This window comes from Mustela nigripes, chromosome 4 (genome assembly GCF_022355385.1).
Source record: "Mustela nigripes isolate SB6536 chromosome 4, MUSNIG.SB6536, whole genome shotgun sequence".
NCBI classification, from domain to species: domain Eukaryota; kingdom Metazoa; phylum Chordata; class Mammalia; order Carnivora; family Mustelidae; genus Mustela; species Mustela nigripes.
Genome location: NC_081560.1, coordinates 75,364,136 through 75,391,144, shown reverse-complemented (window position 1 = coordinate 75,391,144; position 27,009 = coordinate 75,364,136). Strand labels below are relative to the sequence as shown.

The following is a 27,009-nucleotide window of genomic DNA, read 5'->3' as shown; positions in this document are numbered from 1 at the left end:
TTTAAGATTTTATTTATTTATTTGACAGAGAGAGATTACAAGTAGGCAGAGAGGCAGGCAGAGAGAGAGAGGAGGAAGCAGGCTCCCTGCTGAGCAGAGAGCCTGATGCGGGACCCGATCCCAGGACCCTGAGATCATGACCTGAGCCGAAGGCAGCGGCTTAACCCACTGAGCCACCCAGGCGCCCTAGGATACACATTTCTTAATACCAGATTGTTATTGAACTGTCACTATAAGAAGATAGATTTTTAAAATTCAAATTTTATGTGCATTGCAATTAAGGTGATGTTTTGTGTTGATTTGCCAGTTGATTTGTTTAATAAATATTTACTGAATGCCTACTATGAGCCAAGCATTAGGTGTTGGAGATTGATTTGAAGTCAAATAAGACACAATCCCTGCCTTACAGATTTTACCACCTAATATGTAAGATAATCAAGTAAACACTTGTAAGGATAAACAAGCACAGGGTGCTGTATCAGTGCATAGGGAGGAATTGACCCACTGTGGAGATCATACATGGATTACAAGAAGAAAAGGACTTTAAAAGGTCCTGAATAATGAATAAGAGTTACCTATCATGATAAGTACTGTTTCTATTGGTTAATTACCCATACATACATTATTAGAAATACCAGGGGGATCTTTTAAAAAAATACCTATGTCTGGGCCTGCCCTTAAAGATTTTGATTATTTACCTTGGGGTGGAGCCCAGGCATGGGTATTTTTTAAAAAGCAGCTCAGTTATTGTTAGAGGCTGCTGTGGTTGGAAACCACTGATTATCATTTGAGACATCACTCCTAAAATGGTGCTTGTTGACAGGATACTTTTGATGTTTCTACAGAGAAGCAATTATTGGGGACAGGAAGATTTGAGATAAGTAAGTAAGGAAGCCCAGTTTAAAATGCAAAGCAGATCTTTCTATTTTAAGATTAAACAACTTCCCTAAGTAAGACTAATCATTCCAGAAAACTAAAGAAAGATTGAGATGTCTCTTATATCTTACTTTAAAATGCTCAGAGTACAAAACCTTGCCCATGAACCCACCACTCAGAGTCCCTTATAGAAATATTAATACTGATGTAAGATAACATGTAAAAGAACATTTGTTCATGAGTATACATATAATTACCCGCATCTGAAAAATTGTTAATGGTAAATGCCTGAAGGACCTTTCATGTGCTGCCAACTAGTAGAGAGCAGGTGAATGAGAGGAACTTTACGGCTTTGTAGATGAGAATGGTTCGGTAGATTATGTTTGATCAGTGAACACAGGATTCTAATTCATCATATAAACTTAGAAGATAGACCACAACATTGTTTCATTTCTTGGAAGTTTCCTTATGAAGAGGAGGAAAAGTGTTGTGTTATTTTTTCTGTTTCTCTAAGTAGAGAAACTTTCGAATACAACCTTTGACATGTGAATTAATGGTTAACCAGAACCATAAGGAGGGTTTTCTGGGACCTGTCTAAATGATGGCCTTAGAATAATGGAATATTAAACTGCAAGAGATTTTTTTTAGTGTCCAGTCCCTTTTTCTTTCATTTGTTTGATTTTGTTGTTGACAAAACTATGATCCCCATCCATTAAATAAATTGTACACAGTACCACAACTAGTTAAAGGAGAGCAGGACTAGATTGAAGGCTTTTTGCCACTCAGGTTAGCGCCCTTTTCACTATGACACACTAGGCTGTCTTTTATTTTTCAAAATTTTATTCTTGCATTTGGAATGTTCTAGTCTAGTTTTCTTTTATTTTGTATTACAATTTGTCTCCTGAAGGTCAAGTAACCTGGTTTGGTTATGAAAGTCCTCGTAGCTTCTGGGACTATATCAGAGTGGCTTGCCGGAAAGTTTCACAGAATTGTATCTGCAGCATTGAAAATATGGAAAATGTCAGTTCTTCTAGAGCTAAGGTAAGACATAAATAATAATATGCCATGTGTATAATCTAATCCCCAGCAGTTTTTGACTGAAATAGAAAAATTTGAGCTCTTTGCTATATACATTTTTTTTTCTTGTTTGGGATTAAGCACTTGACCATGTCAAAAATCTTTTGTAGGTCTGTTTCTGTTTTGTTTTGTTTTGTTTTTTAGTTGCATGTAGTTATTTAGAATGTTTTTGAATCTTCCTTGTTGCCTTATGAATAGCAAGAAGGTTTGAAGTTAGTCACTATGAATTCTTTTTTGAGAAGCACAATAAAATATTTCCTATTCTGTGAAGTTTCGACATTTCTTGAGTTCCCAAACCAGTAGCTCTCAGTGTCCTGAAGAACCCTGAGGGTTCATAATGTCAAAAGTATTTTCATGTAGTACCAAGGTGTTAATTGCCTTTTACACTGTGTTGACACTTGCACTGCTGATACAGAAACAATGGTGGCAAAACTGCTAGTTCCTTAGCATGAATTAAGGCAGTGGCATCTAACTCCTACTAAACACTGAGTTTTTTCCACTGTACCCTGTGAAAAAAAGAAAGAAAGAAAAAAGAAAAGCCAGTTCCTTTTAAAAATGTTCATGATGGTGCAGTAAACATTATTAATTTTATTAAGTTTCAACATTTGAGTGCCTCTCTTTTTAATATCCTGAGTAATAAAATAGAAAGTATGCATAAAGCATTTGCAGCATTCTAAAATATGATGGTTGTCTCAAGGAGAAGTACTCATATAGTTTGATTTGTGAGCTAAATTAGAAACTTTTGCCATGTAATACTATTTTTACTTAAAAGAAAAGCATACAAATGATAGTTTTTTAGACTTGGACATTTGGTAGCTTTTCTTGAATAAAAATGAACAAAGTGAGCCTGTTAATTCCAGCGAAGCAGCTGACAGCATTGGTTGCCAATGGTAAAATTAAAACTTCCGAGTAAAAATTAGAATCTTAGAAAACTTATTATCACCATCTTAAGCCTAATAGTTTCCCTGTACTTACAGAGTTTCCTGATAACATAATGTTGAATTAGCATATGTATTTTTTAATTGTTTAATGAAAAGTATTAGCATTTGGTAAACTGGCAAAACTCATAATTTCCAATGATCAATGCATGGAATTATAAAATATGCATGGGTAAAAGATCTATTCAGACCTAATGGCATGAAATGCAATATGAAAAGTTCATTGATATAGTTATATTTTCCATGTTACAATTAGCCTTTTTTTTTTTAAGGTTTTATTTATTTATTTGAGAGAGAGTGAATGAGAAAGAGAGAGCATGAAAAGGGGGAGGGTCAGAGAGAGAAGCAGACTCCCTGCTAAGCAGGGAGCCTGATGCGGAACTCAACCCCAGGACTCCAGGATCAAGACCTGAGCTGAAGGCAGTCGCTTAACCAACTGAGCCACCGAGGCGCCCCTAAGCCATACATTTAAAAAAATTTAAAGAAATGTAAAACAGACCCACTTTTGTCACTAATACTTTTGTTTAGGAAAAGATAGTTATTTTTCATAAAATATGTTATTTATGTCAACATATAATTGGTTTATTTATTTTTTTAATTACCTCAAGTTCCCAGTTTTAACTTGTAATATAGTAAATATGAATAGATACAACCCACATGAAAGCACTTTGGAGTTCTCAGTAGTTTTTAAGATTATAAAAAGTCTGAGCTGTTCATATAAGCTGTATCTGCTTTGGTTTAGGACTTTGATTTTTTTACTGGATTGTCATACTAGGTTTCCTTATTATTTTTGGCACTTAAGAGTTACAGAATGAGGGCACCTGGATGGCTCAGACAGTTAAGTGTCTGCCTTCAGCTCAGGTCATGATCCCAGGGTCCAGGATCAAGTCTCCCATCATCAGGCTCCTTGCTTAGCAGGGAGCCTGCTTCTTCCTCTGCTCCTCCCCTGCTTGTGCTCTTTCTCAAATAAATAAATAAAATAGTTACAAACTTATAAATTATGTATCTTCAATAAATGAAAATATAATAATCATCTTTCAAAAGTATAGATTCCAAGTTTATTGTTCCTGCATCTGTTTTTATTTAGGATATTTTTTCTTCTGGAAAGTTACTGGTTAGTAATTTTAATTACTATAAAGTTATATTGAAATTAAATATTTTGTAAAACAAAAACTAATTTTTTAAAAAATGCGATTTATAATATTTAAATTTAATGAGATGATTAGAAACATAGTTAAACATTTTAAAATTTGAGTAAAGTTGATAGCTATGATTTTTGTCACCTTATGAAGACTAAAGCCATAGAGTTCACTCTCTAAAATTGCTACTCCCTCCTTCACTGCCTTCTGCCATTCCAGTCAGGGGGCTGTCTTGAGAAGTGGTTAACTTTCTGTTTCAATGACATCTAGCTTTTTTTTAGATTGAATCAGTTCTCCTCTCTGACATACATTTTTCAAGCTAAATGCCTTCATTTTTAGGTCAATTATAGCTAAAGTCTTAAAAATATTTTTTCTTTTAAAAGTTGAAATCTTGTTTTTTATATTACTACCTCTCTTCTTAGCCATAATGTTGTCTTAGTAGTCCTTTGGCCTCTATTTTCTCAAACTCTTGACTTTATGCATTTATTTACTTTCTAATTGATTGACTACAGGTTCAAAAAATGTGTAGGGGTGCCTGGGTGGCTCAGTGGGTTAAAGCCTCTGTCTTCTACTCAGGTCATGATCTCGGGGTCCTGGGATCTAGCCCCGCATCTGGCTCTCTGCTCAGCAGGGAGCCTGCTTCCCTTCCTCTTTCTCTGCCTACTTCTCTACCTACTTGTGATCTCTGTCAAATAAGTAAATAAAATCTTTTTTTAAAAATGTGCAATCTGAATTCCCCTTTGCATCTTCATTGCATTTATTTCTTTTTTCCTTTCATGTTTTTCTTATGGCTTAAGAATAATATCTTGATTTCTGTAGGTTAAGATTAAAAGATAAGCTATAATTTGAGTTAATCAAGTCTATACAAATAGAAAGTACCCCAGGTGGCACATAAACTTTAGTTTCTTGTTTTCAAATTAAAAGAAGGAACAATTATCATGACAATTGTATTCTAAGCCCCCTCCATATAGGGGAGAATATATTTATAGAACTAGCATATACCAAAATACAAGATGTAATTGAGAAGATAACAAACATTAGAAATGTAGCATTTTGACCCAGGTGGAGTGCAGAAATGCAAACCCCAGCTGCCATCTTTCTTAGTGAGACTCTAAGGAATATGCCCCATGTAGCAAGATGCTGTTAATACTTATTCTGTTAATACTTATTCTGTACAAAACCAGTGCTGAGTATGAAAACATCACAGAACAATCATGTTCCAAATCCTACCATCTATCTTTGTTTTTCTCAGGCCTCAAACAGATTCCATTTAGTGAGGAAAGAGAGATCTATGATTTGCCTGGTGATGCTGGGAAAAGTGTGCATGCAAAGATTACTACTGTCTTTATTCATTACAGTGGGCAGAGCAAAGTACTTAATCTATCCAGTAAATCACACCTGGCAACAGTCAGGATTGAAGGATTAAGCAAATACCTCAGATGGCTGGTTTATTGGGCCTTTGAGCTGCTTTCTAGAATGACTACTAACCTATGTAGTATCCATCTCATCCAGCCTTAACACTTGTGAAAACAGAACGACAGCACCAAATTCACCTGCTAAATAATGTGCAACTCTGTACACTTGGGACCCAAACAGATTTTCATTTCTGAATTCTTTGTCAGAAGGAGAATACCTTTGATTATACCTTTAGGGCTATGTGGATGATGCTTTAAGCAGTGGACGACAAGGTACCTTTACGGAGAATGACTAATTCAGTATAGAAACATTCTTTAAATTTAGTTTTGATTGAATCAGGATTGTCTATGTCGCAGAACTACTGTACAACTTAGATTGACGTCGTAAACTTGCCACCATGAGAGATCTGAAAATCACTAAGCTGAGATCTGTGAAATGCTGACAGTCCCTCTCTTTGCTCAGTCCATAACCAGTTGAACCTATTTTCTGGGGCTTAAACAAAGCCTAACAATGGAATAGAATATTTGAACTGAAGATCATGTCTGTAATCTTTCCATCTGACATCTCAGATACCTTGGCAGCTATTCTTTCTACAATATATGAAGGTTTTGGGAACGGGATTTCCGTATATGGGATTTCTTTCTTTCTTCCTTCTTCTTCTCCTCCTCCTGTCTGCTCTTCCTCCTCCTCCTATCTTCTCCTCTTCCTCCTCCTTTCTTCTCCTTCTCCTTCTTCTTCATTTTATTTATTTATTTGAAAGAGAGAGTATGAGCAAGGAGAAGGAGAGAAGCAGGCCCACCACTGAGCAGAGAGCACAATGTGGGTCTTGATCCCAGGACCCTGGGATCATGACCTGAACTGAAGGCAGAGGCTTTAACCCACTGAGCCACCCAGGCACCCCACTTTTTCTTTGTTTTTAAGAACAGCTCTTGTTTGTGGCTGGGTTAGGCTTTCTTAGTTTGTGGTTGCTTATCCTGTACATTCATTTTGTTCTTGAGTTTAACATATTAGACCAATTTCTGAGTATGCTGGTCCATCAGCCATTTATATATTCATACATCTTTCCATCAGATAAATTTTTATTGAGCACCTATAGCATGTCAGAACTGTGAATGTAGTCCTTAACACATTCTTAGGACAGAAATCCTTAATCCCTCCTGGTCTTTTCAGGTCTCGTCCTCTCGTTCACTTTTTCCTTTGTTTAAAAGCCAACTTTGGGGGCACCTGGGTGGCTCAGTTGGTTAAGCAACTGCCTTTGGCTCAAGTCATGATCCTGGAGTCCCAGGATCAAGTCCCACATCAGGCTCCCTGCTTGGCAGGGAGTTTGCTTCTCCCTCTGACCTCTCCCCTCTCATTCTCTCTCTCTCTCTCAAATAAATAAATAAAATCTTAAAAAAAAAAAAAAGCAGACTTTGTCACTGCTCTTTCGTAGAGCAGGTTAGCCAAATTTTTTATGGAAAGAGGCTGAGTTGGGGATAGGGGGTTATTAATCACACCTACACCAGAGTTATCAAATACTAAAACTTTACAGTAAGGTATAGGTTTGTGAAGATGCTATTTTTATGATCATTTTCTATTAGTCACTCAAAAATCTCTCTTCCTACCTCTAGACTTTTGTAGTGATGGTTCCAAACCTGGAAGAATGTGAGACATACTTGGGCAGCTTTAAAAATAAAAAAAGAGTTTTCCAAGCAGAAACCAGACATACTCTGATTCTGCCCATTTGTTTTATACTCTCTCCATTTTAAATACTAACTTCATATGAGTCATTATAAATGCCATTTTCCTCACATCATTCCTTTTCCCCATCTGTCACTGGTGCCTCTAATGACTGCTAGCAATGAGCAAGTTAGTTATCTTCTTGAGTTTCCTCCAGGAAGTCAACAAATACATACTGAGGACCTACTGTGTGCTAGAAACTGTTATAAATACTGATGATATAGTGGTATTGGTGAAAAGGATGGTAGAAAACAAATATTGTGTGTGTCATATTTTATATATACATATTATATATGTAATATAATCTCAGGAGCCATGAAAAAATGGAGCAGGTTAAGAGATTAGAAAGAGATCAGAGTGGTGGAAGGAAGCACTCTCTTAGATAGTGTAGGTAGGGAAGGCTTGTGTGAGGCAACAACATTTGAGCCAGGATGTGAATTATGGGAAGAAAGGTACTGTGCAAATAGTGAGCAGAGGCAGCAAGGTATATTAGCAGTTTAGATATTATTCTAAATTCAATGAGGTGCAACTTGAGGCTCTTTTTCTTGTAATTTTTTTAAACAACAGAGTACTATAATCTAATTTACTTTTCAAAAAGATCCACTGAATACAGTATGAAGCATGCACAGGGAAGGAGAGAGAGTCATATTAGAAGGGTAAAACTAGAGTCAAAAAACCAGATGATCTTGGAGGTGAGAAATGAACCAGTTTCTGCTTCTAGTGATGATAGAATAGCTTATATCGGAGCAACCCTTTTGCCAAGAACAGCTGTAAAGTTTTGGTGAAATACGCAGAGCAACAAATTTAAGAGCTAAGAAAACAACCAAGGCATGAGGACTTCAGTGGCCGCAATACTGGAGAGAAGGTTGATACTTGAGGTGAGCCCTAAGTTCACCTTGGCTTTTAGCCTATGGGCATTTGTCTGTTCACATTGTTGGTATAGAAGCTAATCAGAGAGTTTTAGAGTTCATTTAGTTTTGCCTGGCTAGAGAAACAGAAGAGGGATCTGGGAACTGCCAGTGAAACCAGGACTTAATACACTGAGAGAAGAGCAGACATATACATCTGAGGTTTACATGCAGTTTTCCTGTGAGCTGTTTGCCAACTCTTAGCCACCTTAAGCACAGAGCAGGAGTTTCATAAACCAAGCTGAAAGCAGCAGATAGGAGGCTAAAAAAGCTGATTGAAGATTTCCTACTCTTGTTCTGAAGAGACAGAGGTTAGAGTTCAAGGTCAAACAAGTTGGAGGGGCCCTGTAAAATACCCTAGGGATCTCTTTTTTATTTGCGATCTCTTCCCTTGGGAGTAAGGGAAATTCAGATGAAGACCAGCCCAAAGAAGACCTAAAATGGTGCCCTTAAATAGTGTAGAGTGATTTTCAAGTATACTCCTTGCCTATTTGAAGAAAATTAAATCTATTCTAAGGAAAGATAGTATTAGTGCAGCTACAGAATTTTATATACAATGTCCAGTATTCGATCAAAACCCACTACAAATATCAGAAAACAAGATCAAATGACCAAAACTAAGAAATATAAAAAAAACAAGTGAAACAGACCTATGGGAGATGAAGATAATGAACTTTCTAATTTAATTTTATTTATTTATTTGACAGAGAGAGAGAGAGAGATCACAAGTAGGAGAGAGTGGAGCGGGGGGGAGCAGGCTCTCTGAGCAGAGAGCCTGATGTGGGGCTCGATCCCAGGAACCTTAGATCATGACCTGAGCCGAAGGCAGAGGCTTAATCCACTGAGCCACCCAGGTGTCCCAAGATAATGAACCTTTAAGTAATTGTAGTAGAAAATATAAATAAAGACTAGTAGTACCAGAGAACTGGAGTATATATTCCGTATTTAATATATATAAATATATATATAATATATAACATAGTATATAATATAATATACTATATATGTAATAAAGTGTAGATAGAAAACTATAAAATACTTATTCATGTCAAACATAGAACCTAAACAAAAATTGATCATTGGCTGATTTTATAATTCATCTCTTTGAATTTCAGATTGAAATCATCTAAAGTGTGTTATCTAACCACAAAGGAATTAAGCTATGATTAATAACAAAAAGAAAACTAGAAAATGCTTATGTGAGTCAACATTGAGAGGGACTTCTTAATAACTCATGGATGAAAGAAGAAATTACAGTTGAAATTGGAAAATAGGTAGAAAGTAGTGATAATGAAAATATAACATGTAAAAACTTGTGGTTAGAGGAAAATAAACTTAAATATAGACTCTTATGTATATAAAAATAGAGTAAAGGCTAAAAATCAGTGATCAAAGTTTTCATCTAAAAACCTATTAAAAAATACATACTCCAAAAGAAGGAAAGAAATAATGAAAAGCAAAAATTGAATTAAATGAAAAAAATGTACACTTGGAGAAAATCAACTAAACAAAAACTTGGTCGTTCTAAAAAGATTAATATAATTGATAAGCTTCCAGCAAGAAGCATTCATAAAGAGAAAAAGAGAGATTACAAATTACCAGTATCAGGAATAAAGAGCCCAATCAACCCCATAGACCCTATAGGCATTAAAAATCCTAAAAGGATATTATGAATACTTCATACCTACACAATTTAAACTGTAGATGAAATGGACAAATTCTTTGAAAAAAATTCTAAAACTAACATAAAAAGGAAGAAAACATCTGGATATTCCCATATCCACTAAAGAAATTGAATCTGTCATTGAAGTGTTCCCCTTGTAGGCCCCAATTTTTATTTATTTTTATGGATTTGTAAGAATTATTTGTATTTGATAAATGAGTCTTTTGTCAGATGCATGTAATGCAGATATCTTTGCCTATTCTCTAATTTGTCTTTTTGTTCTCTTACATGATTACAGTTTATCCCCTGAAACAGAAAGGAATATAGAGTATATAGGTTTTTATTCAATTAGGTTGGTTAGTTTGGTGGTGATGTTTCCTATGTTCTTGATTTGTCTTTTTTTTTTGTCTCCTTATAGAGAAAAGTAGGGATAGTTTTGTAACGTAATCCACACAATTCTTGGGAAAGTTAAATATCTTCTTTTTTTTTTTAAGATTTCCTTCTTTATTTAAGAGCAAGAATTTGAACAGGCAGAGAGGCAGAAGGAGAATGAGACTCTCAAGCAGACTCCCCGATGAGCACGGGGCCCAAAGGGGCCTCGATCTTACAACTCTGAGATCCTGACCTGGGCCCAAATCAGGAGTTCAACACTTAACTGACTGAGCCACCCAGACACCCCGGGAAGATTAAATATCTTAATATATATAAATATCTTAATATATCTTAAAACAGAGCCAAGCATATATTAATTACAGCCTTAAGAAGTGTTGACTACTGGGGCGCCTGGGTGGCTCAGTGGGTTAAGTCGCTGCCTTCGGCTGGGGTCATGATCTTAGGGTCCTGGGATCGAGTCCCCCATCGGGCTTTCTGCTCAGCAGGGAGCCTGCTTCCCTCTCTCTCTGCCTGCCTTTCTGTCTACTGTGATCTCTGTCTGTCAAATAAACAAATAAAATCTTAAAAAAAGAAAGAGTAAGTGTTGACTACTATTTATTTATTTGTTTGTCAGTCGAAAACTTTCAGTGACAAAGAAATGAATATTTGTGTCTCTGGAGGAAAAAAAACAAACCTTAAGTGTTAAACCATTATCCAACTGATAAAGTCTAAAATCTTAAACCTGGTTTTTCGACTTCCCCACTTGGTGGGGAACATGTCCCCCATGTGTTCGTTCCAATGACATTTATACCTGTTTGTCTTCTGTTCTAGTGAGTTTTTTTTGTTGAAAGAAAAGAAACCTTAAAATTAGCACAGTGTATTATTACAGTGTAATAATGAATTCCATAAACATCCAAGGACAGGAAATTAGGTACAGCCCACTTTTGCATGGATTGAAATTAATAAATCAGGAAGCAGGACTTTCCCCACATTTCTTATATAGCAACAGCACAGTCTCCTGTGTCTAACTTTCTCTGGAGAGCAACTCTCCCAGCTTCTGCTCTGGTGAAATCTTAGCCTTTTGTTTCAAGCCCACGCCAGCTTCCTTGTCTTTCAAAGGAAATTTCAAGAGAGAAACTTGGAATTGCTGACCAATGGCTTGCGGCTTCCTTCCTGTTAGGTCAGCCACAGCTAATTGTAGGTTCCTCAAGGCTTACTCTGCAGAAACAATGGACTGAGCACTGTCAAGCTGAAAGGGGTTTTGAGCTTGATGCGCAAATTGACTGTCATGCTAATCACACCCTTATCATTCCTTTATTTCCCAACAATACTGCTGCTTCTAGTTGGTCAGGTTTTACTACTGTCTAGAATGACTGCTTTTTGATCCTTCCTATCCAGAAGTTTGGTGAATTCACTAGAGTTGTAGACATTTCTAAAGAATGCTTTTTATCTCCAGATGGGTAGTCAACCATTATATATATTGATTAGTGTCACTTCTGTTCTCAACTGTCGTTGCAGTGTTTTGACTTTCCTATCTCATTAATCTTCATGGATTTTCTGGAGATTTGTGGGAGGGCTGAGGGAAAATGAAAGTAATCAAATTTTTAAATTCTTCTTACAAATATGACTTCTTATATTCTTTCATTCTAAACAAAGAGTCCAGGAGAAATGCTTTGGCTTACTAAAAAATAATTAACTGGCTACTCAACTATTGAATGATATTACTTCTTTCAAAAGTAAAGTTACTCACATTTAGTCATAATTGTCTGTTTCTGTGATTTTCCACTAGAATATGGTTCTGAGTAATTTTGCCATGTGTTTGTTTTTTTCTGGCTTAATATTCAGTAATAGTTTTTAGAATGTCCTGGATACAAACTCAGTAATTCATGATTTGGATGCATGATAAATAATGAAATTTGGTTATTAGTTATCTAAAACCTCCCTCTGGAAGAATAGGTGGGAAATTTTCTTAAACAAATGGTATGACAGTGATTATTTTTTTCTTAATAGAATAGACGAACTGTTCATGTTTCATAAGGGGACTCATTTTAATTAGCATGTTAATCTGGGCATTAAGGTAGAGAGTTATGAAAAGAAGTCTCTGACCCAATATTAATAGTTATGTCTCTTCAGAAGATAGAAGGTTAGTATTATATCCTGTATATCTCTGCATCCTGTATCTCTAGAGATATAACGGTATACTATATGTAATCAAAATTTATGTGTTCTCATCTACTTATTTTTTAGGCGTTATCAAAAGTTTTATTTGACTGAGTTCTTTACATATTAAAATGCTTATATTTTTGATGACACAGTGGGCAAAATATTTTTAATTTGTAATTTTTTTTTCACATTTTATTCTTTTTCTTCCTTTTAGGGTAGAGCCTGGATCAGAGTAGCACTCATGGAAAAACATTTATCTGAATACATCTCTACAGCTCTGAGAGACTTCAAAACAACCAGGTTTAAATGTCCTTTTGATTTTAAAATATATATATTTAAAACAGTCACCTAAAGATTAGAAATAAAGATAGAATGAAGATTCATTCCTTTCTAAAGTCCTCAACTATTTTATTTCTTCCTTTTTGTCTTCTCAGGAAAATTCCATTCATCAGCTAAACATACATTTTTGGTTTATCTTTTCAGGCTTCACATTATACCTAGAACATCTTTTCTCTGAATCATTTCTGTTTCTTACACTTTTAATACTTGAGATTCCATTCTTTCCACAGACTTTTCCCTGACCATTTAATCTGAAGGAAAATCTAACCATGAAATTCCTATAGCATTTTTACTCTTACCACATTTTATTTCTTTATTTTAATTAATATATGTAACTAATGATTGCTCAATTGTCTTTTAAGGGCACGCTATACCAGTGCTGTTTTTCTTAGGTTGTATTCACTGAAGAGATGACTATGCTGTGTCATGTGAAAAACAGGACTTTATAAATAATATAAATAATATAAAAAATTATATTTTTTAGAGTGATAGAAAAAAGATTCATATTAGGACAACAGGCATTCCTATTAAGTCCTCTGTTGATAGCTTCTGTTAAAGAAACCACTTTTCAGGGCTCCTGGGTGGCTCAGTGGGTTAACGCCTCTGCCTTCAGCTCAGATCACAATCTCAAGGTCCTGGGATGGGGCCCCATCCCAGCAGGGAGCCTGCCTCCCCCTCTCTCTCTGCCTGCCTCTCTGCCTACTTGTGATCTCTGTCAAATAAATAAATAAAAATCTTAAAAAAAAAAAAAAAAGAAACCACTTTTCTCTATTTCCAAAGTATTTGTAAATGAAAATATTCAATAATTTCAATACCTTAAACATGTACTGTTTAATACAATGGTCACTAACCACATGCCACTATGTTAATTAATATTCATTAAGAGTAGGTGAAATTACTAAATCACTTCTTCAGTTGCCATATCACATTTTAGGTGTTCAGTAGACATGTGCGGCTAGTGATTACCAAATCGCACAGCACAGATGCATACCTTCTATTGGACCACACTGCCTTAGGTGCTGCTAAATTACCATACTGATTTCTACCTCCTAAAGCATATTTGTGAAAGAGAAGAAGAGAGTGACAACTATAAACCAGTTTTAATAGAGGAAATTAGGTTCACAGATAAATAAATCATATATCTGGACTCTTAATTTCCCTGTCCTGATACAATATTTGGCATCTTGGATTTTGAGAAAATGTGGGCATTTATTATGGTATATTTTTTTGTTTTGTTTAGTTCTTTTTTTTTTCCAACTTGACTTAGATATAATTGATATACAGTGTAAGTTTAAGACGTCCATGTTGATTTGATATACTTATGTACTACAAAATGATTATTGCCCTATCATTAACTAATACCTCTATCGAACCATATAATTATTTCTTAGATACTTACTGAATTCTTTCATAGCAATATGATTTTTTAGGGATATTTCTAAAGATGGGCTGTGAAATCATGATTAATTATTAGATGATTGAGATGAACTTCATGAAATGAAAAATTTATTTCTTATTTATTATCACTAATAATTTAGTTTGATTATGAAAGATACTAAATATTAAGGCTATTAAGGCTTTGAAAATAAAAGTAGTATCAAAATCTCATAGATCAAACCTAAAATTCCTAAATTAATGAAATCAAAACCAAGGTTAAGCAATAATCATCTCCTGTGCAATAACAGGGTTGCATTAAGGTTATGGTATTCTCCTGAGTAGAAATTTACGCATTAATAATCTAGTTGTTACTCTTGTTTCTTAGACAGTTGGGTGGGGTAGAAATAATTCTTGAAAGGATTATTTTTAGAATGAGTTGTTTAAATATTTAAAGGGAAATGCTTTTTGCCTTGTTCTAAGGTGTTAGCTGTCCTTTTTGATAAAAAGGAAATGATTCAACTCTAAAAAGTCCATGAAGTAAAAATACTCTTGAAACAATATATAAGCATACATTATTCAAACAGAAACATGGCTTAGGAAATGTTTATACACACATACATGCAAATATATAATGTTTATATATATTTATATATATATATATATACACATACACGCATAGTATTTCAGTGTGAATATATGTCTCTAATTCCCAAGAAAGGAAGTAAGGAGTTATTTTAAATTTCTCATCTTAGAAGTTAACTGAAAAACACATTTGCAAAGTCTTCCTTTTTTTGTTTTAAACTATTTATACTGTTTTGTTTTGCTTTGTTTTTACTGAAATCAAACCAAAGAAACTTAATTTGTAAGTAAACTTAATTGTGAACCTCTAGCCAAAGCATATCTATTATTTGGAAGATTAAATTTGTAAAATACAAGCAAACTTTTGGAAAGAATAGTTAAACCTTACCTTTTGTCTGAATGCTGATATAAGTGCTTGTAGAACAATGAGAAATGATCTCTGATCCTTTAGGAATCTTGAGAGTTTCTGAGTCAAGTAATTTCTTCGTGTTCTACTCTTCAATGAGAAAGAGTAATGACGTTCTGTAAAATGGTGATACAAGTGTTTACCCCAGTACCGAAGGAGGAGCTCCATGAGCTAAGACAGGCAAGCTTGAGAATATTAATCAGTGAAAATCCAAGGATAAGAATGGGTGGAGGAAGTATGGGGATGAGAAATACAGTAAATCCACTGGTAGGAGTACGTCATGTGGCTCCATAGTATTAGAGAAATTCAGGTGTTTTTTTTTGTTTTTTTTTTTTCCCTAAGGTGGAGTATGTCTTAGTGAGCAATTGAAAACAGTGCTTGCAGAGTTTCATGGTTTAGGGATTGAGATGTTACTGAGAAATAGCCAGAGTTGGGAGGTTGGCAGATTTGAGATTAGAATCCAAGCCTAAAAAAAAAAAAAAAAAAAACCAGGGAATTGTTTTGGTAATTTACTGGGAAGACTGAGAAATAGACAGTACGGTAATTAAAGTAGATGAGAGAGAAACTGAATTAATTTGCTTCAAGTTTTAATTTCTCCCCATCTATAGACTGAAAAATAATAGTTTCTTAAGCTAAGAAACACAAATGTGACACTTAAAACAAGATTGAAAACATTCTGATAAGAATTTGAAGTAGCAAATATGGAAAATATAAAGAGATAAAATTAGTTTTATGGAGACCTGTTTATTACTCTACAGTTGTACCACAGTTCTTAATTTAAAATGACAAAAACTGTGTTCAGAAGTATTTAGTAGGACTAAGAGAAGGAAGGAGGAAAGTATAAAGTAAAACTTCAAAGATTACTGAGCTTTCACAAAGTAAAAATGGAGTTGATAAATACTTTTCGCACTTATAGAAAGCAATTAATGTATCTTTCAAGAGCTAAAAAGCACTTTTGAAATCTGAATCTGTTTAAAAGTTTTACATTATTAAGATGAAAAACACTAATAAAAGTTGCTTGTATACTGCTTCCTCATAGCATATACAAAAATTACTGAAAATGGATCAGACTTACTTGGAAAACTCTTAGAAGAAAGCATAAATGCAAATCTTCATGACCTTGATTTAAGAATAGTTTCCTGGATGTATAAGCCACAAAAGAAAAAATAGATAAATGGACATAATCAAATTTTACCTTTGTGCTTTGAAGAATACCATCAAGAAAGTAAAAAGATGACCCAAAGACTGAGAAAAAAGTTTTGCAAAAAAATTTTTTTGCTTATGTCTGCTAAGAGATTTCTATCTAGAATATATATAAAGAACTCTTGAAAATTTGAAATTTAAAAAAAACATTTTAAAATGGGCAAAGAATCTGAATAGACATTTTTCCAAAGGTAATATACAGATGACTGATAAACACAAAAAAGATGCTCACTATTGGGCTGCCTGGGTGGCTCAATTGATTAAGCATCTGCCTTCGGCTCAAGTCACGATCCCAGGGTCCTGGAATCGAGTTCCACACTGGGCTCCTTGCTTGGCAGGGAGCCTGTTTCTCCCTCTGCCTCTGCCTGCCACTCTGCCTGCTTGTGCTCTCTCTCTGACAGATAAATAAATAAAATCTTAAAAAAAAAAAAAAAAGATGCTCAGAATCATTAACCATCAGAAAACTGCAAATCAAAATCACAATGCAAAAAACTAAAAAAACAAAAAAACCCACAATGCAATACTACTGCACACCCACCAGGATGGCTGAAATCAAAAGAACACATAATAACAAATATTGGCAAGGACCTAGAAAAATTGAAACCCTCATACTTTGACAGTAGAAAAGCAGAATGATGCAGGCCCTTTGAAAAACAGTCTGGCAGTTCCTCAAAAGGTTAAACATAGATGTACCATATGACCTTGCATGTGACTCCTATATATGTGTGTGTATATATTTCCAAGAGAATTGAAAATGTGTTCACAAAAAGTGTCTCTACAAATATTTATAGTAGCATTATTCATAATAGCCAAAAAGGGAAAACAACCTAAATGTCCCATCAACTGATGAATGAATGAATAAATAATGTGTATTCCATACAGTGGAATGATCTTCAGCCATATAAAGAAATGAAGTGCTTCTTCTGTCTGTGCTGGTACTTGCTTGTGTACTCATTCGCAGTGGATGACCTGGTACCTCCTTTGTGAAGTGGCAGCTGAGGAGACTCCAAAATTCACCATGGTGGATGAAAAGCCCAAAGGAGAAGTCAAGACTGAGAAAAATAATCATAGTAATGTTCACGTGGTTCTGTGGAGCTGTGTAAGATTTAAGCATACAACACTAAACAAACTAAGGAAAACCTCTGTGAACACAGGGTCTGTCTCTGAGGCAGATCGGAGTCCCATTTGAAAGGCAGCCAATCAGTGAAGCAGACAAACCCACACAGTTAGAAATGAGAATGAAGGACAAAATTGATGCATTCCAGCAGTAGACAGAAAGTATCTACTAAAGAAGGAACTTGTTATTTTATTCCAGCACTCTCTTCCTACAGACCAAGAATACATTCTCTGTTCAAAACAAAGCAAAACAAAACAAAACAAAACAGTTTTGTTCCACCACATCCTGACTAATACATGATCTTCCTTTTCATTTTCCTCTTTCCCATTTCTTTTTTTTTTAATAAGTTTTTATTTTTTATAAACATATATTTTTATCCCCAGGGGTACAGGTCTGTGAATCACCAGGTTTACACACTTCACAGCACTCACCAAAGCACATACCCTCCCCAATGTCCATAATCCCACCCCTTTCTCCCAAATCCCCTCCCCCCAGCAACCCTCAGTTTGTTTTGTGAGATTAAGAGTCACTTATGGTTTGTCTCCCTCCCAATCCCATCTTGTTTCATTTATTCTTCTCGTACCCACTTAAGCCCCCATGTTGCATCACCACTTCCTCATATCAGGGAGATCATATGATAGTTGTCTTTCTCTGCTTGACTTATTTCGCTAAGCATGATACGCTCTAGTTCCATCCATGTTGTCGCAAATGGCAAGATTTCATTTCTTTTGATGGCTGCATAGTATTCCATTGTGTATATATACCACATCTTCTTGATCCATTCATCTGTTGATGGACATCTAGGTTCTTTCCATAGTTTGGCTATTGTGGACATTGCTGCTATAAACATTCGAGTACACGTGCCCCTTTGGATCACTAGGTTTGTATCTTTAGGGTAAATACCCAATAGTGCAATTGCTGGGTCATAGGGCAGTTCTATTTTCAACATTTTGAGGAACCTCCATGCTGTTTTCCAGAGAGGTTGCACCAGCTTGCATTCCCACCAACAGTGTAGGAGGGTTCCCCTTTCTCCGCATCCTCGCCAGCATCTGTCATTTCCTGACTTGTTGATTTTAGCCATTCTGACTGGTGTGAGGTGATATCGCATTGTGGTTTTGATTTGTATTTCCCTGATGCTGAGTGATATGGAGCAATTTTTCATGTGTCTGTTGGCCATCTGGATGTCTTCTTTGCAGAAATGTCTGTTCATGTCCTCTGCCCATTTCTTGATTGGATTATTTGTTCTTTGGGTGTTGAGTTTGCTAAGTTCTTTATAGATTCTGGACACTAGTCCTTTATCTGATATGTCATTTGCAAATATCTTCTCCCATTCTGTCAGTTGTCTTTTGATTTTGTTAACTGTTTCCTTTGCTGTGCAAAAGCTTTTGATCTTGATGAAATCCCAATAGTTCATTTTTTCCCTTGCTTCCCTTGCCTTTGGCGTTGTTGCTAGGAAGATGTTGCTGTGGCTGAGGTCGAAGAGGTTGCTGCCTGTGTTCTCCTCAAGGATTTTGATGGATTCCTTTCGCACATTGAGGTCCTTCATCCATTTTGAGTCTATTTTCGTGTGTGGTGTAAGGAAATGGTCCAATTTCATTTTTCTGCATGTGGCTGTCCAATTTTCCCAGCACCACTTATTGAAGAGGCTGTCTTTTTTCCATTCGACATTCTTTCCTGCTTTGTCAAAGATTAGTTGACCATAGAGTTGAGGGTCTATTTCTGGGCTCTCTATTCTGTTCCATTGATCTATGGGTCTGTTTTTGTGCCAGTACCATGCTGTCTTGATGATGACAGCTTTGTAATAGAGCTTGAAGTCCGGAATTGTGATGCCACCAACGTTGGCTTTCTTTTTCAATATCCCTTTGGCTATTCGAGGTCTTTTCTGGTTCCATATAAATTTTAGAATTATTTGTTCCATTTCTTTGAAAAAGATGGATGGTACTTTGATAGGAATTGCATTAAATGTGTAGATTGCTTTAGGTAGCATAGACATTATCCTCTTTCCCATTTCTTTACTGTACATAAAGTCACTTGCACATTTGCACTAGCATATTGCACTTTTTTGGTACTAAATATCCAGTGGTGTATTTTGATTGACATCAAATTGAGATGGGATGGGGAAAAATAATGACTCTGTGAAAATACTCTCGTTCTCTGTGCTCATCCTCATTCAACTCTTTATATTCTAGCAACTTACTTTGTTTTCACTGTTTAACCAAAAAAAAGAACATGAAAATTTTGACATATCTTGTTTGGAGAATTTTAATATTTTTCATTTATTAGTATAAAATCAAGGATGGTTTTATAACATTTTTGTACATAGATGTTAAATGTAGGGTAATCTGTCTTTAGAGAGGATTTAATAAGTCTATAAGAGATGAATCCTCGATAGTTTTCCCTTCATCAAGCATCTTGTCTAAATAAACTTCTTATTTAAAAAAAATAAAGTATTGATATAAGCTATGACATGAATAAACTGTGAAAATATTTTATAGTCCAAGAGCCATGCAAACAGTAATTCCTGGAAACAAGTAGGAAAAACCTGAAGGATATATTTGATGTTATTCTGTTGTAAAAGTAAGAATAATCTTCTTGGTCATGCATGTAGACCATGTGACCTGAGAGTAACAAGAATTCTGAGTGCCCTTTAAAAATTGCTGTATACAGATAACTAGGTATTTCATTAGCATAATAATTTAAGACTTCCTTTCATTAGAATATTGAACTTATCATAAAAGAATGCTCTTAATCCTAGCATCAGACATACTGGAAGCATATACCTTTGGTTCTTTTCTGTCATGTTGGAATGTCTCTTCTCCTGTCAAAGGCCACCTTCTTCTGGATCCTATCCCCATTCACCTCTTCCATTACTTATCTACTTTCTCTATTCTCATTCTTAATCTTTTTCCCACTGTTGGATCATTCCCACCCACATATAAACAGATAGTGCTATCTCCTAACTCAAAAAGAAAAACTTCTCCCTTGAACTTCTATTTCCTTCTGCTCGTTTCTATGTTCAGCTTCATCACCTCACTTCTCAAAAAATGTTTATACATACTGTCTCATTTCCTTACCTTAGAGTCATCCTTGTATTCACTCTTGGGCAATGTCTTTCCCTCACCACTCCACAAAGGATAACTTTTAAAAGGATACCAATAATATACAAGCTACCAAATGGATAGATCCCTTGTCCATACGTGACACCATTGCCCAGCTAAAACAAGCAGTTAAATACTAACTCTATTGAAAAACCTGTCTTTAACTTATATAATGTTCCATGGCATTTCCTTCTCCTTCTGTAATTGCCCTTTTGACTCTGTCTCTGTCTCTCTTTTTTACTTCTTTTATTCTTTACAACTTTGAAATGTCAGTATTCTCCTGGCTCAGCCCTGCATTGGGTGATCTTTATTCTCCATTCATTTTCCTTTCTGCCTGTCTTCATAGTTTTTAGAATTACTCTAAATACCACCTGTATGATCATGACTCCACATTTAAATCACTACATAAATAGTTCAGATATTTGATTTTTTTTCCTTCTAGCCTTCTTTACCTCTTTCTTAGCAAATGGTTTCACAACTTACCTACATGTTTGATCAAGTCAGAGCCTAAAATTCATATTTTATTTCTCTTCATCCCTCATTCTCTATAATCATTCCTAATTAGCAAGTCTTGTCAGTCCTCTCTCCAAAAATCTGTCTTGGTCTATTTCCTTAATCTCCATGATTGCTAGAGTAATAGTACCTCATTTATCTCTTGTCTATACTCCCCTATTGTTGTTCTAAGTGAGCTTCCAGTTTGCCCTCTTCCATTAGCCATATATCTTCCAGCCAATCTTATTAAAAGTTAAAAAGTTTGGGTCAGTTCCCACTTAAGAAGCATTAAAATTGTTTCTCTTCGTATACATTTCCTGGAGTCAAATCCTGGCTTTACCACTTTCTAGCTGTAGACCCTTAGACAACTGCTTAATTCCTCTCTGGTGTAATATGTGCTAGTAAAGTTAAAGAGGATAATTCATATAAAGTATTTGTAAGTGTGATTGACTCTCAATAACATTCACATTTACAATTATTTTTATATGGTCTACATAGCCCTGTGTGATCAGACTTCTGTGGGCTTAAGATCTCAAGCTAAACACCAAAGAATGTCTCTCCTAATAGTGATTTTCTTCAGAGTTGAGTTCTCCTTCAGGTTTTCCCTACCTCAACCACTTGCTTATTTGCTTTATACTACTTATCATCAACTCTAATTATGTTTTTCTTTTGTTTGTTGCCTGTCCCCTCCCCTAGACAGGAAGCTCCATGGAGAGGGACCATGCTTAGGTTGTTCCCCATTTGTCTTTAGTACCTAGCACACAGTTCTTGCCCCATAGTAGGAATTTATTATATATTTGTTGATAAAATCATTAATGAATCTCACATTCTTAGCAAGATCTTTGGAGATTTACCTCTGGTCAGTTTTTCATTCTGATTCAGTTGGACTTTGAATGAAATATAACATTTATTTATAATGCTATAATCTATTTTTCATGTCATGAGGGAGACTTCTAAACTCCTCCCTTAAAATTTCATGTGTAGAAACTAAATTGGGCAAGGGAACAAGAATGTGATAATGGAATTTCTTTGGTTTATAACATAGCTTTTCTCATATTTTAATATTGCATTTTCAGTATGTAGAATAATTTCAACTCTCAAAAAGGGAAAATCTGAAGCATGATATTATATAGTACTGATATGATCTACACTGACGTTTCACCTTGGATGCCATCCACAGGGTATTTGTTACTGAACTACCTAAAAGGGCTTCAAATACTCTTACAGAATGAATACTAAAGATAGCATTATGTAGAGCTATATTTCAATTAGAGTTGAATTATATACGATAAGAGAAAAAAGCTGTTATTATTAGGGTGTTATTTTAAATGTTTTCCTGTCTTCAAATATTTTTCTACTCAACAGACAAATAAATGGAAGGAGTATACCTAATAAAAAGGGGAAGTTTCTCTTCCTGATCCCAGTAATATCAAGATTTGCTCATAATTTTCCTTTGCTTCTACCATGCAAAACTTCTTTAGAGATACAATCCAGTGTATAAAGCTTTAAATAGAAGATTTATATATCTTTTTTATCTTTCATTTTCAGTGTTTATAATGAATTTTGGCAATTCAGTTTACTGTTTTGGTTAGATCCTTCTCATACAATTATTTTCTTTAGAACAAAAAATATTTTCAACTAGAGAAAGGGAATTTTTAGTGTATACCTTATTATTACTGAATTCAGTCATCTTAGGGTTGACCTTTGTCTCATTTGTCACATAACTTTGGTTATATAAGCAAACTTTATTAATGTTCCAGTTTTTCAACAAGATAAAATGAAGAGTTTTAAAGTTTACAGGTTTTTTTAAGTCTTTGAAAGTGTTGATGACAAGAATCAGACTTTCATTCAAAATTGTTGATATGTTGATTTGATTAAGAGAATAAAAATTAATTTTCTTAATGGCGTCTGATTCTTTAATACATGTGAATGATGTCTTTGATTAAATGATAAAAAATCTTCAGATTACTTCATTATTCTTATGAATACTGACTTAAGCCACTTTTAAAAAGCTATCTCAAACTTAGAAGTGTATTTTCTGAAAAATACTTTTTTCTTAGCCCACTCTAACAATGGAGATGTCCACCATACAAGAAACAATTCATTTATGGGTTTTTTTTTTTTAAGGAGAGAGAGAAAGTGTGCATGCCAGCATGAGGATGAATGTGGGTGGGGGGAGGGTGGGGTAGAGAGAGAGAGAGAATGAATGAATCCCAAGCAGGCTCCATGCTCAGAAGCATGCTGCCCCATGCTGGGCTCTATCTCATAACCCTGAGATCATGATCTGAGCTGAAATCAAGAGTTAGGTGCTTAACCAACTGGCCATCCAGGCACCCCTGGACAACTCTTTAGCTAGCACTTCCTCTTCCATTTTTTCTCCCATACCCTTTATTTCAGTTAAGACTGTTATAATAAATGAGGTCTGTACAATATTACACTTCAGGTATGATTTTGAATGGAATTATTTCACATGTAACAAGTATTTCACTTATATTACTTAACCTCAAAAATTATTAGTAAAACTAAAACCAAAAAAATTTATCAAAACAATATTATATACACATATGTAAGATCTTTAGACTAAGAAATCTCTAAAATTGGTTAGATTTGTGTGTGTATTTGATATTCTTCAACAGTGCCTAAATCAATTTTGACATTAGGAAGCAAGCAGAAATTGTTTTGATCTGATTTTTAGAATGTACTTTTAAAACATGGTGGACTAAAGATGGAGAAAAAAAAGTAGACCTTTTCTTATATAGAGAAATACTTGGAATAATGGGTGATTCCTAGTATCAAAGATCAGACTTTTTTCTAAGCCACGTATTCTGTAGAATTTGGGGATCTAGAGCCATTACAATCATAGTTCTTCTAGGAGTGAAAATGCTCTTTCAACAGCCAGTTTAGCTATTGGGACAGTGACAGAATCTCAGGTATATAGATTTATTTAAATATCTTAATATTTTGTGGAATATCTTAGTTAAATATATAGAAATTCCTTCCTTGTATTTTATTAATCTTTGTCAGACTGAAAGTTTTTAATTTTTCTCTTTTTTGTATAAGTCAATAAAAACAGTTCCCATATTGGAAACAGAAAGCATCTATTCCAAGCTAGACTTCCCACAGTATTTATTTGTAGCCTTATATCTGACAGTAGGTAGAATAGTGTTCTCTTATTTTCCTTTGTACTTTTTATTCATTTAAAATTCCTTATGAACTATAACATAGGTTAAATTCTCTTTAAATATTTTTTATAGTGGTATGGGTTTTTTTTGCTTTGAATTGTTTTTATTGTGTTATGGTATTGTTTAATGGAAATATATAGAACTTAAAGTTAGAAGAATAAGGTTTCTTCCATAAGTAATTTATCTGCATGTGCTTGGGCAAATTGTTTTAACCTAATTCTTAAGTTTTCTTGGTGGTAAATTTGAAACTAAAGATAGCTGTTTCCACCTTTGCTTCATGGGGTTTTTGAGCAAGTACCAAATGATGATAATGTTTATAAAAGTATTTTTAAACTGTGAGTTATATAAAATTGGCAGTGGGATTATGAGCATATTAAAATCTTTTTTACCATAAAGAGTAAGACAAATTTCATTTACTAAAATGTTTTCCTTTAGTTAGTGAGGTCTTACACAGTGGCATCTAATATAAATAGATATAACAATTAAATGATCCCTGCTTACTGAACATAAACTAGCTTTTGTGCAGTATTAAGGAAAGTAAATACAGTGATCTTACATTCTTTTGTAGAAAAATACCTTTTGGCTCATATCATGATATTTTCTCAAAATATTTATTTTAAGATATTAATGTAAAAATTTTAGTATTTTAACAACTAACATTAGCTGAAACAGAAAGCTTTATAGGAAGTAACACTGATAGATTCATATTCATATTTTTAAGAGATAATGAACACTTCCTTTTCATTCAGTCACCCTGCTAGCCCATTAGTCTTGTAGTGCTAAAGGTTAGCATGAATTACAAATGATCACATCTTTCATTTAATTAATAAATTACATTAAATTACATAAAAAATTTTATGGAATTACATAAAAAGCAAATATGAACTTGGAATTACATAAAAATTACATAAAAAATAATGTGTGTTTGTATTTGTTCAGTGGAATTACATAAAAAATAATGTGTTTGGAATTACATAAAAAATAATGTGTGTTTGTGTTTGTTCAGTGTATACCACAATAGTCTACATAGTTTCAAAAAGAGAGCAGTATAAATGACTGAATTTTCCACCTTTCAAATTACATTCATATTGCTTCCCTATTAGGGAAAAGTAGTAGACAATCTTGGCCCATTGAAGGTCGCTTTAGGGATTTTGAGAGAAGTGGAAACACTTAGAATGATTTTTTGTTGTTGTTATGCTGGCATTTTTTCCTCCTAAGTATCTACAAGAATTGGGTGATCCAGATAATTTTTATTTTGGTAAATAAAATTTAGTTCTTTGTACTTTAGTTTAGTCTCTAATTTCTATAGACAAAACTTCAGTGTGCTTTTAATATTTATGTATTTACCCATTTCATTTTTAGGCGATTTTATGAAGATGGAGCAATTGTCTTAGGTGAGGAAGCAAATATGCTTGCTGGCATGCTGCTTGGACTAAATGCTATTGATTTCAGGTACTTAATCTAAATGTATTCAGTTTTTAAGTTATTGGATGTCATAATAGTTTCTACTTGGGTTTTTTTTCTTGGTTTGCTACTTAAGTAGAGCACACAGCTGGATATTGATATTTAACTCGTGTTCATGTTCCTTATCCAGCTACATCAGCTTTCTGACTGGGTTTGCTCTAAGACTCTCAGGTTAAGGAATTAACTGACATGTTTGTTTACTAGCTTGGGCAAAATAATCCTAGACTGCATTTCCCCAGCAGAAAAATTATATATCCTGGTAGCACTGGAGGAAATTTTTGGATCTTATCTCTTAGTATTTTTTTAGCTACTGCTTTAAAATAAAAAAGGATGAACTAAAAGTAGATTCAAAGCATGAAAGATTTTCATTACCTCATGTATCGAAATAAAAAAGATCCTGGCATATCTTGGGTGTCTTATGTTTGTACACTGAATCTAGACCATCAAAAATATTGTTCATATTTGCTTTTGTTATTATCAATATGATGAATTGATTTCAGACTAAGATTGTAATAACTAAAAATGTAAATGTAAGTTTTTCATAGATTTATGGGAGTATCTTTTTGCATTTCTTTAGCATCCAAGAGTTTACATTATGCTAAAAGTAAAAGGTTTGTTTATAACAAGAACTCAAACTTAAGAATGATGGAAATATTATAATTCTTTTGAAAAATATCACTTAAAAATTCAAGAATATCAACAAAATAAGTATAAAACTTAACTGAAAATCTACTCTTAGTCTTGAATCAGAAAATAATGCTGTTCATTTCCACTGACATTACTGTTTTTTAGTAAATCACTTCCTTTTCAAAATACTTTCATTTTGTCAGTGTAATTTTCCTCTAAGATTTAATAAAGTCATATTCAGTTATTAGCTTAATTGTTCAGAATATGAGCATGATAGATGCGATATAGAGCTTGTTTTTTTTTTATCCTAAATGTTACTTTTTCACCTGTCATGGTGCTGAAAGCAAATCTCTTAAAGATACATTAGTATTAGTATTGTAAATGAAGGAAAGCTCTTATAAAGTGGGGCCACTTCTGTTTACTCCTCATTCAAGTATGAAAAAGTATATCCATGCCCTTGATATTAACATATTAGAATGGTATTTCAACAAGCAAACTTACCAAAGAAACCAGAAGGTGGGAGTTCATAGATGAATTTGTTTTTTTAAAAGATCGATTTACATCTTGTAATTGTTCTCATTAATGTTCCAAGAAGATGTACTTTTTTCTTCCCATAATAGTAATAAAACTAAATGCCTTTTTAAAAAATTATTATTATCCAATTGGATATATCATCATACAAAACAAAGATGACTAGATTGGGAGACCAAGAGATCTAGAGTTTCTTTACTGGCTTTGAGACTTCCAGTATGACTTTGGGCAAATCTCAACCTTTCCTGTTGCCATGTCCTCAAAAAGGATTGACTAAAGATTAAAGGGGTTTTACAGTGAGATACCACCTCACACCAGTCAGA

General features: G+C 34.2%; 1 protein-coding gene across 7 annotated transcripts in view; it reads left to right on the top strand.

Annotated features, from left to right (window-relative positions):
* The window catches only part of RUNDC3B (RUN domain containing 3B), a 144,716-nt gene that overhangs the window by 58,238 nt on the left and 59,469 nt on the right, over positions 1 to 27,009 (top strand). For all 7 annotated transcript variants that reach the window (XM_059396916.1, XM_059396918.1, XM_059396920.1 and 4 more), the window contains 3 exons: positions 1,784 to 1,917; positions 12,486 to 12,571; positions 25,427 to 25,516. In XM_059396916.1, the coding sequence (XP_059252899.1) occupies positions 1,784 to 1,917; positions 12,486 to 12,571; positions 25,427 to 25,516 (310 nt within the window). The remainder of the gene's footprint in view (positions 1 to 1,783; positions 1,918 to 12,485; positions 12,572 to 25,426; positions 25,517 to 27,009) is intronic.